Raw genomic sequence first — 15,469 nt, forward strand, 5'->3', positions numbered from 1 at the left:
AAGGACATAGTGTAGTGTTCGAGCAAGGGGTCTGGTGAGAAGAATGTAGACAGTGCACACTCAGTGTCCATTGTCTCCTCCTTTCAGAGTCCAGGCAATAATAGGCTACTGCCTTCAAAGGCTTCTTCCACTTCAATTCTCTCTGCTCTGGACTCCAGAAGTACCTGAGCAGATGACAGGCAGAAAAGGAAAGGGCCAGAAGAAGAATTCGGAAGTAGACAGGAGCGGCAGGGGCTAAGATGAGGAAAGCGGGGGCAGAGTGAAGAGAAGAATACGCGCCAATCACCTTAGGCCTAAAGTCTGCAGGCCGAAAGGGAGATGCGGTCAAATCACGCTACCACGGCCTGCTCCGGAACACAGGGGCTAAGGCACTTGCCTTCCCCGAACCTGGCCCCGGTTCCATCACCAGAATAACCTGGTTCTCCGAGCAAGGCCAGGGACTGACCCCCAAGTCCAGGGCCCGAGCACTCCCTGAACACTGCTTGGTGTGTCCCAAAATTTAAAAGAAAAAGAAAAATGACACAACCAATTCCATAGTCCAGCAGACACACCAAGCACTCAGGAAATGAGTGCTCTGAGCACCGCACAGAGCTTCGGCCTGAGCAGGAGCTTCTCGAGAGGGGCAATGGGGAGGCGGGAAGGAGCTGGGAGTCCTTTGCAGAGCCAGGCAGTAGCGGCTGGGTGGGGGGAATGCAAACCCAAACTCAAGTCTTTCCAGAGCCGGAATCTATGGCCCTGACAACTGATGAGTTGCAAGTATGATGAGAACAAAAAAATCAGGCCGCTGTCAAGGCTGATGGTGTGGGTCCCACCAGCGGCACATTTTGCAATGTCTGCAGATACTTTAGGTATCAAAACCTGGAGGAGGGGAGGCATGGCTACTGCCATCCCATGCGGAGAGGCGGTGGGTGCTGCCAAACATCCTACTGGGCACAGAACCACCTCCGCAACCGAGGATGACGCCATTCTATCCAAACGGCAATGGTGTTGGGAGCTGGAGCAATAGCACAGCGGGTAGGGCGTTTGCCTATCATGCGCCAAACCCGGGTTCGATTCCCAGCATCCCATATGGTCCCCTGAGCACCACCAGGAGTAATTCCTGAGTGCATGAGCCAGGAGTAACCCCTGTGCATCGCTGGGTGTGACCCAAAAAAAACCCCCAAAAAAACAAAAAAACAACCAAACGGCAACAGTATCAATGGGGAGAAAGCCGGTACAAGGAGACGGATGAAACCAGAACAGAAAGAGTAGGGAGGAAGAGGGAGTTTGGAGGAAATGTTAATTTCATTTTACGGAAGCTGGGCTGGAAGTGGCAGGAAAATATCCAGATAGGCAATCAGGCCAGGGAGGCGCCTTGAAATGTTACGTTCAAAGTGGCTGCATCAAGTGCAGGCATGTGGGCCTAAAGCAGGGATTGGAGAACAGCTCTGGAAAGGGCCACATGGAGAGAACACTAGTCTCTGCTCTGGCTCCTCATCACTTTCCTGCCGTGGCATCTAGACCCCTTAGCAACACGTCAGTGAAGGACTGTGGCTTCGTGCCAAGGGAGCTTTTATTTGTGTACACGGAAACTCCAGGGATGTCCACGTGTTGCAGAGATAATTTTTGAGACCACGTAAAGAGGCCAAGGCTACTGTGAGCCCATGAGCGGCACACAAGAGTCAGCGGGCTGCATGTGGCCCTCAGACCTGAACACGGGAGGCCACTGAGCCCCGAAACACGATGTGAAGAGAAAGAGCAGAGATCCACTGTGACCACGAGCCTGCCAAGGCAGCTCTGAATGACAACGCTGTCACCTGCCTGGTTATCACGGGAGGAGGGCCCGGCCCAGCTACACACACACACACCTTCTGCAGTGACCCTGCATGGAAGGCCAGCGCTTTTAGGTTGCGTTTGTCCTCAGACCTTCTCTGAGAGTAGTGACCAGTGTTCCGAAAGGAAAGAAGGCCTGGGGAGGAAGCTCCAAGGGCCAAAGGTAGGCACTGCATGGGAGCCCTGACTCAATCCCAGTGTCACCTGGTCCCCTGAGCGCCAACCCTGGAATAACCCGAGCGCACCGATGGGTAGAACCATGCTCCAAACACAAAACAAAACGTAAGTAAACAACTGGCTGGAGTCTGGCCACAGGGCGCCGGCAACTGGGCGGGGCAGCTGGCAGGTGGGACGAGGGGCACACTGCACATAACTGAGCATCCCGCAGGAGTACTGAGGGGGCACTGGGCCCTTCACCCTCAAGGGAGGGAAAAAGCAGAGGCTGTTTCCTAGTGGGCTGATGCCCACGCAGACACGAGAGCGGCTCCAGGAAAGGGGCAGAGAGGAGAAGGAAGTGAACTAGCCAGAGCAGCGGCCGTGCTCAATGCGGCATCTCAGGGTCAACCAAATGGGCAGGCCCCCAAATGACGAGGACTGCAGGGGACTGGAGAGAGGCTCCAGGGGCAGAGCAGGTGCTTCACATGCTGGCGGCCTGGCTTCCATCCCAGCTGCCCTCCCTGAGCACGTTTTGCGCACTCTGTGTTTGGTGTGACTTCTCTTGGCCTGCACGACGACTCCCCGGGAAGGAGGGCCCGGAAGAGAGCAGGTGGAAGGGCTCTCAGGCCCTGGGCTTCCCTACGTCTGGTCAACTGCCGCAGCTCACTGTGAACATTTGCCCAAACAGAGTGGCCACTTACTTGCCAGTTCGATGACTTCCATTCTCTCCCCTTGGATGTCCTGACCAACAAAGTTCATGTCCGACTTCTCAAAGTAGCTGACCACATTAGGGTTCACCTGCAAACACAAGACCAAGCATTTTGGGGCTGGAGTGACAGTACAGCAGGTAGGGCATTTGCCTTGCACGCGGCAACACAGGTTTGATTCCCAGCATCCCATATGGTTCCCCGAGCACCGCCAGGAGTGATTCCTGAGTGCAGAGCCAGGAGTAACCCCTGAGCATCGCCAGGTGTGACCCAAAACGAAAACAAAAATAAAAGACCAAGCATCTTGGGCTAGTCGAGTAATACAGACATATGGCTGCAAAAAGTGCCCTTTAGGAAGGGAGACACAGGTCAGGGATGCAGGCGGCCCAGGTTCAATCCCTGGCACCACATGGCCCCTGAACATCTCCAGGAGCACCGAGCTGGGAGTGCTCCCCACGAGAAATGTCCTGCATCCGACTACTCCAGCAGGAAAGCCGGGTGAGGACAGACCCAGACTCGCCTGCTGCAGTTTCAACTTCCTGACGCAGGGTGGGAAACAGCCCTGAGAGAGGCCCGAGGTGCCAGGAGCAGCGGGTTAGGGATGAGGGAGGGAGGGAGGGAGGGAGGCGGGGTGTAGGCTGACACTTGGAGCAAAGGTCAGGGAGGAGATGACCCACGAGCAGGCACAAAAGGGAGAGGGCTTCCTCCCGAGAGCACTGAGAGACCTGACAGCCAAGAAGGAGCCAGAGAGCCAAGCTGCTGGGCTGCCTGAGGCCCCTGTAACATTCCTGCAGCTGCCAGGAGTCCGGGGGTGCGGGGTGTTTGCGGGGAGGGTGCAACAACAACTCGAGCCTGGGACTTGGGTGCAGGCAGCTGGCACTGGACGCTGGGGGGCCGATGACTCAGCTGTGGAGCTTGATTACGACAGAATCAGTTGACCGTGGGCCAGCTGACCACCGTGGAAACGCGCTCCTGGCTGGCCATTGCATTGATGTATTGCTGTGGGCTCTGGCCAGCAGAACCGTCCACACAGGACGGACCACAGCTGAGGGCAATGGAGGATGAGGAGTGGCTGAGAAAGGCCAGAGTGTGGCCGAGGCCGAGGCCAGGGAGCTGCAGAGGGTGCACCCTTCCTGGGAGTACAAGCCGCCCTTTGGGAAGTGTGCATGAATGCGGGGCGTCCCTGCTCCCTGCCGCCCCAGTGCTCATCAATCAGACACGCGAAGCGACAGAAAGCAGAGTGCCCGGTGACGCCCAAGGGAAGAGGACCTATCAACCCAGGCCGCACGAGGTGGCAGGCAATGCTGAACAAAACGAGGAAGCAAGCATCTGCCACAGATGATGGAGTGAAACCTGCGGGCAGGTTCAAATGGAATGGGCCCAGGCAGCTTGCCTGAAAAAAAAAAGTAGTCAAACAGCAGTCATGTGGATTGAAATGTGAAAAACAATCGATAAACAAAATGAGATTTATAATTAAGGACAGAGAAACAAAAAGCTTCAAATAGGAATAATGGGCTTCCTCATGCAGTAGCACAGCAGGGAGGGTGTTTGCCTTGCACACGGCAGGCTGAGGTTCAATCCCTGGCATCCTATACGGTCCCCCGAGCAACACCAGAAGTAATTGCTGAGCACAGAGTCAGAAGTAACCCCCCAAGCATTGCAGGCATGGTCCAAAAATTAAAATGTTAGTAATAATAAATATAATAGATGATCTTTTAAAAAATGCACTAGGCAGTTTAATAGTCAACAAGAAGAAAAAGTTCACAGAATTGCTAAAAGTATTATCATGGAAAACACACAAGAGCAAATAAAGAGCAGCATGGACAAGATTTGGAAACAGAGTCGGAGCCTTATGGGGCTTCATCAAGAGGAAGCCCTCCTCCAACATTCAACATTCGGGCTGGAGCGACAGCACAGCGGGTAGGGCATTTGCCTTGCACGCGGCCAACCCGAGTTCAATTCCCAGCATCCCCTCTGAGCACTGCCAGGAGTAATTCCTGAGTGCACGAGCCAGGAGTAACCCATGTGCATTGCTGGGTGTGACCCAAAAAGAAAGAAAGAAAAAAAAACCCAAGAGGAACAACATTCACATTCCAGGAGTCTAAGAAGAAGTGGGGGAAGCAAAACCGATTTGAAGAAACACTAGCCAAAACCTCCCCAATTGGGTGGGGAGTCAGGGGAGGACACTGAACATCCAGATCCGAAACACCCAACGAGTCTCAAACAAAACAAAGTCAGACACACCTCAAGACATAAAGTGCTAAAAACAAAAGAGAGCATAGTACTGAACGCATGGAGGGAAAAACGGATTACACACAAGGGAATCCTATAAGATTATCCATAAACTTTACAACAAAAACTCCAAACAGACCAAGTGACGTGAGCTATTGAAGGCTGTGAATTAGGATTTTTCAGCAGAAAATATTCCATCCTGCAAGAATCATTGAGAAACAAAGGATATAGTTTTACAGATAAAATAAATTAAAGCAATTCAGTCACCAAACCAACCTTCTACATTCGGGCTGGAGCGACAGCACAGTGGGTAGGGCATTTGCCTTGCACGTGACTCCAATAATAAAGGGGCTCATCAAGTGTTCTAAAAAATCTCACTTAGAAGTAATAAAATATCAAGTGGAGAGGGTGGAGGAGAGTCAAAGTGGTGCATTAGAATTAATGTTAAATCAGGGGCCAGAGCGATAGTACAGTGGGTAGAGCACTTGCCTTTCATGTGGCCAACGCAAGTTCGATCCTCAGCACCCTATATAGTCCTCTGAATACTGCCAGGAGCAATTTGTGAGTGCAGAGCCAGGAGTAATGCTTGAGCATTACCAGTATGGCCCCAAAACAAACTTTAGGGTTTTTTTTAGAAAATAAAATTAATGTGGGGCTGGACCAATAGCACAATGGGTAGGGCATTTGCCTTGCACGCAGCCAACCTGCGTTCGATTCCCAGCATCCCATATAGTCCCCCAAGCATCGCCAGGAGTAATTCCTGAGTGCCTGAGTGCACGAGCCAGGAGTAACCCCTGTGTATCGCCAGATATAACCCAAAAACAAAAAAAAAAAAACCAAGAATAAAAATTTAAAAAATAAAATTAATGTTAGACCAATTCACTGCAGAGTCTACAAATATAGAACTTTACCTCAGGACATAAAACAAAGGCACTTTCATCTCATTGTTCACCGATTTGCTCGAACGGGCACCAGTAACATCTCCATTGTGAGACTTGTTATTGTTTTTTGGCATATGAATATGCCACGGGTAGCTTGCCAGGCTCTGCAGTGTGGGCAGGATACTCTCAGTAGCTTGCCAGGCTCTCCGAGAGGGATGGAGGAATTGAACCAGGGTTGGCCGTGTGCAAGGCAAATGCCCTACCCACCGTGCTATTCCTTCAGTCCAAAACAAAGGCTACAGAAGAAAAACATAAGGAACTGAAACCTAACCCAAAAAGTACAAGGTAATAAAGTATAAGAAGAATAAAATGTTTGAAAAACAAGAGAACAACTACAAATCAAGAAAACACCTTAAGAGGCTGGAACGATAGCACAGCGGATAGGGCATTTGCCTTGTACACAGCCAACCCATGTTAGATTCCCAGCATCCCATATGGTCCCCTGAGCACCGCCAGGAGTAACTTCTGAGCGCAGAGCCAGGCGTAACCCCTGAGCATCGCTGGTTGTGACCCAAAAAGCAAAAAAAAAAAAAAAACACCAAAACAAACAAAAAACAACTAAATAAAATGGCAGTAAAGAGTTGTATTTCAAGAATTATCTTAAATGCTAATGGTCCAAATTAAATTATTCAAAGTCATAAAGTGACAGAATGGATTAAAAACCAAAATCTGACATTTTTGCTTATATGTATTAAAAGTAAAAGGTTGAAAATCTAAAAGAAAAGACCATTTTTGGTTGGGTTTTCACTGGAACTTTAGAACCACACCTGGATCTGCTCAGGAGACCTTATGCCCATCAACAGTGGTCCCAAAACAAAAACAAGAACAAAACTCCTAAAACACAAAAATCAATAAAAAGGCAGATGTAGCTAAACTTGGATCAGATAATAGATAGGAAGAGACATTACTTAACTATTAAGGAATTAATTTAAAAAGATATAATACTTATAAATATATATACACCAAGTAAAGGAGCAAAAAATACATTTGGCTATTTTTGTTTGTTTATTTTGGACCACACCTGGTGATGCTCAGGGGATATTCCTAGCTCTGCACTCAGGAATCACTCCTTGACAGTGCTCATGGGATTATATAGGATGCCGGAGTTCGAACCTGGTCAGCAAGGTGCAAGGCAAGCACCTTACCCACTGTACTGTCACCCTAGCCCCCATTTGACAGTTATTTTAATACAACTAAAGAGTGCAACTGACAGCAATACAGCAATAGTAAGAGATTTTAACACCGCACTTTCACCAATGAAAAGACCAATTAAACAGAGAATAAATAAGGAAACAATAGACTTCAATAATAAAACTAGAACAGATGGGTTTAACACGTTTATAAAACATTTCACCCCCAAACAGCTAAATTTTCACTTTTTTCCCTCAAGTACACACAAAACTTTTAAAATGACACACCATATGGTGGAACACAAAACAAATATCAATAATTTCTGATCCCGACACCATAAAATTTGAAATCAACCAGGAAAAGAAGACCAGAAAAAACTCAAATATGTGGAGACTAAATGATACACATCTTAGCAACCACTGAGTCAACAACAACAACAAAAAACTAAAATGGAATCTAAATACTGCCAAGAGACAAATGAAAATGAAAACTCAAGTGTCCAGAAAGCATGAGATGCAACAAAAGTGGTACGAGGAGAGAAGTTACTAGTGATACAGGCCTTCATAAAGAAACCAGAAAAATAGCAGGTAACGGGGCTGGAGCGATAGCACAGCGGGTAGGGCGTTTGCCTTGCACGCAGCCAACCCAGATTCGAATCCCAGCATCCCATAAGGTCCCCTGAGCACTGCCAGGGGTAATTCCTGAGTGCATGAGCCAGGAGTAACTCCTGTGCATCGCCGGGTGTGACCCAAAAAGCAAAAAAAATTAAATATTTAGGAATAAATGTAATAAAGGAGGTAAAAGACCTGCAGAACAAAAGTTACAAGACAGATATAGAATGATACATTAAGAAACAGGTATTCCTTGCATGGGTGGGAACAATTAATATAGTCAAAATATCAATTTGACCAAAAGCCAAATTCCATATTTTTTAAAGAAATAGAACAAAATATACTAAGGTTTATGTGGAATAAACCTGGACTAGTTATGGCAACCATGAAAAGGAAAAAAAATGTAGGCATAACATTACCTGATTTTAGACTTTACTAAAAAAAGTGTCAGGCATTAAAACTATATGGGGGAAAAATCAATCAAACCACACTGCGGGCTAGGGAAATATCTCAAAGGGTCGGAGCGCCTGCTTTCCATGCAGGAATCCCAAGGTAAATGCCTGGCACCACATGTTCCCCAAGCACTGGCAGGAGCGACCCCTGGGAAATGCACCCAGAACAGTCCTTGAGCTCTATAAGCATCCTAATTAAAAAAATTAAAAAAGAAAACAGCAGAGGATTTGAGTAAATGCATCTTCAAAGAGGATGTATAGATAGACAGCATCAAGGCATATAAAAGATGCTCCTCATTACTGATCTCAGGAAAATGCAAATCAGAACAATGCAATAAACTGGAGGGGCAGGAGTGATGGTACAGCAGGTAGGGCACTTGCCTTGCACATGGCCAACAGGTTTGATCCCAGGCACCCCATAGAGTCTGCTGAGCCCCACCAGCAGTGATCCCTGAGCACAGAGCCAGCAGTTAGCCCTGAGCACTGCAGGGTGTGACCCAAAGACCAAAACAAAAAACAAACACAGGACTGGAAAACAACAGTGCTGGCTGAGAACTGGTGAGAAATGAACCCTCAATCATTGTTAATTGGAATGTCATCTGAGTCAGCCTCTCTGGATAACAGTATGGAGGTTTGGCTTTGTTTTTTAAGGAAGAACAGAAGTTCCATATAACCCAGCACTTCTAAGCATCTTACCTCCAAAACACAAAAGCATTCATACGAAAAGATATATACACTCCTATGCTCATCATGCTTAGCATGATAGTCAAGTATGGAAACAACCCAGGAGTCTGGCAACGAATGAATGGATATAGAAACTCGAAAAGATATACGCAATTGAGTACTACGCAGCTGTAAAAAATGATGAAACCAGGGGCCAAAGCGTATCACAGGTAGAGTGTTTGCCTTGCACATTTTGACCTTAGTTCGATCCCCAGCACCCCATATGGTCCCCTGAACACCACTGGGTGTGGCCCTCCCCCCAAAAATGATGAAATCATGTGGTTAGCATAGAGGGTATCATATAAACAAAAGAAGCCGGAAAGAGAAGAACAAATAGCAGCTGATCTCACTCATTCATAATTCCATCTGTGAAACAGAGATAAAACAAGACAACAGACAGTACCATGAGACACTCTTGGTTTTAGAATATAAAACTCACAGACATCCGGATGCTGGGGAGAAGGAGGGTGGGTAGAAAATCACTCTGGAGATGACACCAGGTCATTGGCGGAGGGTACAAGGCACACTGGGGGTGGTGGGATGCAGTAACTGTGTTCATCGATCCATACTAACATTATTGTAACAACGGAAAGTAAATTATTTTTTAAAAAAGAAAAGATTTTGCTGTTGAAAAGGTGAATATCCCCTGGGGGGGGGGGGGCTAGGAGCTCCAAGGCATGGGGCTGGCCCAGCCCGTTCCCAGAGCCCATCCATCCCTCACACTACACGGCAGGGGAGTGGGGAGACCATACCTCATAACGATGTCGGTGTCTTTCTTCAACAAAAGGAACACTCCCGTAGAGTTTTCCTGGAAAAAGAAATGAGAGGGAGATGAAAACTGGGTGTCACCCCCGTGGCACGCATGGACAGGGATTTGGATCACGCACCGTCTCTGCGCAGCAAGCTAGACTTTCTTCCCCCTCTCTCTGAGAGTCGGGAAGACAGTGGCCAGTCTGGCATGGCCTTTCCGCACCTAGAATGCATCCGATAGTGATGACGGGGTGCAGGCTGACCACAGTGCGGCCCTGGCCGCTGCTCCACTGTGACCCCAACGCCTCTGGACCCATGCCATTCTACCTCACCGGAGATGCACGCGCGTCCTAACACTCGGCCAGCTGACCTTCCATCTCGACCCACGCGCCAGGGGCTGGCTCAGAGTCCACTTGCCTGGCAACCGTGAGGCCTCCTGTCCCATGCCCGGAGCTGCCTCCATGAGCTGGGTGGGGTCCACGTGACGCTGCTGTCTAGACCCCTGACACCACAAGGGAACATCTTTCTGGAGCACAGCAGCTCACTGTGTGCCAGTACCAGAACAAACGATGTGTGAACCCTACGGCAGGACCCTGGTGAACACCACAAGCAAATGTTCTAGCACCACAACCCGACAAGTCTGTAATTCTGGGTCACGGCAGCAGCAAGAACAGCAGTGGAGAGGAAGGAAGGGGGAAATAAAATCGAACAAGAAATGAAAAGGGAATACACTCTAGGGCTGGGATGCTACTTAGTGGTAAAGCACATAACCTTGCATCTGTGACGCCCCGAGTTCCGTCCTTGGCATGCATGCACACACACACACACACACACACACACATATTAATCACTGTCATCCCATTGCTCATCAATTTGTTTGAGCGGGCACCAGTAACGTCTCTCATTGTGAGACTTGTTGCTACTGTTTTTGGCATATCCAATACGCCACAAGTAGCTTGCCAGGCTCTACCATGTGGGCATGATACTCTTGGTAGCTTTCCGGGCTCTCCGAGAGGGGCAGAAGAATCGAACACAGGTCGGCCTCGTGAAAGGCGGATGCCCTACCACTGTGCTACCGCTCCAGCCCATATATTAATAACAATAATAATTTACCCCAGAAAATAGAAACAAGGACATGTCCACTGCTGCAGGAACGCTTCCAAAAGGACACATCCATCACGAAGGACCCGTGTGTGGGGGCCCTTGGCCTGGCCCTCTCCCTCTCCCATCCTGACACACTCCTTATCCCAGGACCCCTGGCAACCTGGCATTCATTCCTAATCTACATCCCAGCAGATCTATCATCAGTGGGGAGCTGAGTGACACCCCATTCCCGGATCCCTGCTCCTCTGGGCCCTCCCCTTGCCCTGTTTACTTCTTATCCTCAACTAGGGCCCCTTGCCCAAGGAAGCACCCCTCTTCTCCCATCTTCGCTCTCTCAGAAGCCATCACACAAAAGTTGTCAGGTCCCATTCAAAACCTTCCGAGTCTCACCTTCCACCTCAACTCCGCGGTTCCTAGAGGCAGAGGCCAGAAGCAATCACCCAGAGCATTTGCAACAGGCGGAAATCTCTACCTCGTGGGCTTCATTAGCTCCTTCTGGGGGAAGAATTGCCTTGGTTTTGCATAACGATCGATCTTTCAACAGCTACCCCAGTCTGGATCTGATCCCCTTTTAAAACTGCCAGAAGTGTGTCCTGTGCTAATCAAGCATCAGTGAGTGTTCTCTGGTTACGTGGCAAGGCTGTTGTTAGTCTAATTCACAGATTCCCACACTCTACCCAGGGTGTAAGTGTCTGGTAACATGTTTGAAAATTTTAAACTTGTAGCGATCAATAACAATTCAGGTTTCCCACCGAACCTCAGATTCTCAGATTCTCCTGAAAATTTAGAAGATCCACAATGGGAACTTCAAATCCAACAATCCACGACAGCAGTTACCTCTTTGATGAGCTGGTCAATTTGCCCGTCTATGCCACTCCAAATTAACTACCTCCCTACCTGAGGCGCAGCGCAACTGCTACTGATTCAGGTGGCTCACTGGTCCAGCTGCTGAGTCCAAAGAGGATTCTGTGTTTATATTCCTCCTTGGGCAAGGCTTACAGCTTGAGACTGGCTTTCAGAAACCAGGAGTGGAACCTGGACTTTCTGTAGTCCCTGCTCACCTCCCACAAGACACTTCTAAAGCCATCAGAACCCCTGACAAGGCAGAACTCTTTGGGTTTCTCCGTCTGCTCTGTAGGGTCATCATGTAGTTTAACAAGGTGACCAAGAGTTCAGACTTGGTAGTCTGAACTCTTGGCAAGTGATTTAAGTTTGCTAAGATTCTTTTCTGGAAAATACAGCTGGGTTCCCTAGCGGTTGAGAGGGATCACTGGAGGAATCCCATTATGTCCTAATTGCTTCAAAAGTGCTTAGAACGGGGACCTTCTAAGCAAGCCATAACCTCTCTCATTACTTTGTGAGTTTAGCATGTCATTTCTTGTATTGTTATAAAACATCTAATTTATTTAAAGCATCTAAACACCTCCCCTTTCCCTAACTTTGTTCTTCCTGGTCTGCTTTGAGCTAAATTTTCTTGTGAAAATGCATCCCTCAAGCCCTGAGCCTTTTTTAAAAAATAAATTTTGGGGGGAGGAGCTTTTTTTTGGGTCACACCCAGTGGTGCTCAAGGGTTACTCCTGGCTCTGCACTCAGGAATTATTCCTGGTGATGCTTGGGGGGGTCATATGAAATACCGGGGATCGAACTCAGGTCAGCTGCATGCAATGCAAGTACCCTACCTGCTGTACTATCACTCTGATCCCCAGAATTTACTTTTGAGCACCACTTGGTCTGGCCCCCAAACAAACCAACGAACAAAAAAGTGACAGTGCTATCTTCATTATCATTGTTTGTTTCCCCTCATCTAACACTGTTACCCCATTTGTAACACTTGCTTCCTGCGTCCTCCAGCTAATCCATATGAGCGGGTGGAGAGTCAGAGAGGAACTGCAAGACTAAGGGGATGCGTGCACCGCCGGCCACCATCAGGCTCACCTCCCCAAAACTGCCTAGGGAACCCCATTCCTAAGACCACGTGACTAATTCCCATTTCCAATGTGACAGGCCCCCTGGAGTCCTGCTTTTCCAGGGCTGGGCACTGACCTTGACACCCCCATGTCCGCGCCCTCGCGAGCACTATATCCTCCAGTTAGATCATCACAGGGCAAGAAAGGAGCTGCACAGCCCAGAATTGAGACTGGGACTCGGAGTCGCCTCTGATGTGTCTGTGTGGTGTCTCTCCGCTAATTCCCAAGGGTGAGGTGCTTGGGCCACTGCTGGCCCAGTGAGGAGGGCACCAGCGCTGAACCCCCGGAGCGGAAGTGAACAGTTCTGCCAGCCATGCGTGGGGAGGTGCATCTTTTAGAATGTATGTCTCAGCATGACAAATTTGCGTGGCAGGGACAGTCACTATCCCCCAGTCCCTGGTGACCTCTAAACTGTTCTGTCAATCGCCTCATGAACCCAATCACAGCCCTGCGAGCACTGTGCTTCCTAAACTTCCTGACAATCTCATCGCGCCAGGAACTGGAGGCAGCGCTCAGAAGAGATAAAGGAAGAGTCAAAGCGATGCTTCCAGCCTTTGAATGGGAGCGCCGCCATCCCCGCATGTCACACAGCTCATTCCAGCTGGACATTCTGCCACTCTGCATTTCCCAGCACTTAGGGACTCATGGGGGTCCTCGTAGCCTCTGTTCTCTCCGAAGTCAGACCTTTGCTCTTGGAGTAAAAGCGAAGCAAGTGGAGGTGAAGTGCTAGGACAGCGAGGAGGGTGCTAGCCTCGCACACGGCTGACCTGGGCTCAATCCTCAGCACCCCATCGGGTCCCCTGAGCCCCAGCAGGAGTGACCCTGAGCACAGGGCCAGGAGTAAACCCCAAGTACCTCTGGATGTGGACCCAAACACAAAACAACACAGAATCAAGAAGTCCTCCTTAGAAGGAAACGCAGAGGGTCCTTCCCCACAGCCTTCTCCTGAAGGATGCCATGCACCCTGGCACCCGGCTCCCTCACACTGCTGGTCCCCTGCCAGCTGCACTGCTGGCTGCACACCACTTTCCTGACCCCCGTGCCCTGTCCTGGCCACCAGGCTTGTCTTCTCAGAAGGCTGATGGGAAATCCTGGGAAGCTGGTCCCAGCTGTCTATACATCCTTACAGGGATTCCTACTTCCTTCCCATTCGACTTACCGGACACGTGCGCTCCCTGGCCAGGAAGCTGCAAGAGGCAAGTGCTACGAGCACACCCTTGCCCCGGCACCCTTTTTTCCTGGGCCGCTTCCACATGCCCCTTCTGCAGTTTCGTCTACGGCACCGAGACTCCTGAAGCACTGGGCAGTGGGGTGCAGGGCCATTACGCCGAGACTCCCACCAGCGTTCCTACACACACGCACGCACTATTCCAGAGACTAGAGACATGGTACAGCGAGAAGGGCTTGCCTTGCATGCTGCTGATCCCCAGCCCCTCCCCCACCGGAAGGCCCCCTGAGCCCACCAGCAGTGATCCCTGAGCACAGAAGCAGGGGTCACCCCTGGGAACCCTTCTGAGTACCACCAGGGATGGCCCAAAAACCGAAAAGAAGAAACAAAAAGAAAACCACTGTGGACATAATCCAAGATTTGCTTCCCTTCCCTTCCTGGAGTCTTGGCATCGTGTCTGGGACCTCTCTCCCCAAATTAAGGCTAGGACTAATAATATTTGGGAGCCACTGTCAACTTCATCTCTGGAATGAGCTCTGAACCCTCTTCTAACTGCTTTGGACTTCACTTGGTGCCCACTAACTCAGTCTGAGAGCCCCAAGCAAAAGAATATGGTTTATTTGGGGGTCTTCCAGGCCTGGAATAACCCACTTCTTCCCTGGGCTTCCTGGCTCTCCGCTCACCCGAGCCTCGCCCACCATCTCGAGATGTCTCCTTCATCAAACCACCCCATTCCCAATGAACTGCTCTGTGCCACTGCTCCCAGCTTTTCAAAAAGCAGCTAATGAATCCATCAATCAAGCAATTGGTGTCACCCAAAGGAGACAAGTCCTATGATTACCTTCACAGATAAATGGTGTTTTCTTTAATTGAAGTGTAATTTAGATGGGATAAAATCCACATCTCTGAAGGGTAGAGCACTTGATGAGTTTAACCGTGGTAAAAGGTGTGTTGCAAGAGTTCCATTTTGGAGAATGGTTAAAATGGGGGTGGCTACAGGGCTAGGACATGGATTCCAGGGAGAGACTGGAACCCCTTTGTTTTATTTTGTTTTTATTTTTGCTTTATGGGTCACCCCTGGTGATGCACAGGGGTTCCTCCTGGCTCTGTACACAGGAATTACTCCTGGCAGTGCTCAGGGACCCTATGGGATGCTGGGAATTGAACCGGGGTCGGCCGCATGTAAGGCAAACACCCTACCCACTGTGCTATCACTCCAGCCCCTGAAACTCCTTTGAGGACCGGCTGGGCCTCTTTGGGGATGAAGAGCTGGGCTTGGGGGGCCACACTCAGCAGTGCTGAGCTGCGAGTCCTTTGCTCTGTGCTCAGGCGTGAGCCTGGGGAGGTGCTCGGAGGATCATAAGTATTGCTGGGATCACCGCAGAGTCGCCGACCTGCCGGGCAAGGTACTAGCTCCCCGGCCATGACCCCTTCCGACAGACCTCATGCCACTCACCTCTGAGCCCTCGGCTTCCGGGCTGAAAACACAGCAGTGAGAGCACTAAATTCTGAAAGCCCTTTGACCTTACTCTGCCACTAAATGGGATGTTGAGGCAGGCAGTGGACAGTCAGATGGATCTGAATCCGCCCAGGAGAGCAGCTGCCTCCATGGGGGTGACCAGCCTGGTCACCGCCAACCGTGGCACCTGGAGGCAAAACAGGACTCCTCTGACTTGTGTTCTGCCGAGGAGTTAAAGAACACTTGGCAGTTTTGT

The 15,469-nt window shown here is 49.7% G+C and overlaps 1 protein-coding gene across 6 annotated transcripts in view; it reads right to left on the reverse strand.

Moving 5' to 3' along the window:
• The window catches only part of CTPS2 (CTP synthase 2), a 125,865-nt gene that overhangs the window by 25,658 nt on the left and 84,738 nt on the right, over positions 1-15,469 (reverse strand). For all 6 annotated transcript variants that reach the window (XM_055121475.1, XM_055121474.1, XM_055121472.1 and 3 more), the window contains exons 15-16: positions 9,518-9,573; positions 2,670-2,766 (exon numbers count right to left, since the gene is read on the reverse strand). In XM_055121475.1, coding sequence (XP_054977450.1) covers positions 2,670-2,766; positions 9,518-9,573 — 153 coding nt within the window. The remainder of the gene's footprint in view (positions 1-2,669; positions 2,767-9,517; positions 9,574-15,469) is intronic.

Source organism: Sorex araneus, chromosome X (genome assembly GCF_027595985.1).
Source record: "Sorex araneus isolate mSorAra2 chromosome X, mSorAra2.pri, whole genome shotgun sequence".
NCBI lineage: Eukaryota > Metazoa > Chordata > Mammalia > Eulipotyphla > Soricidae > Sorex > Sorex araneus.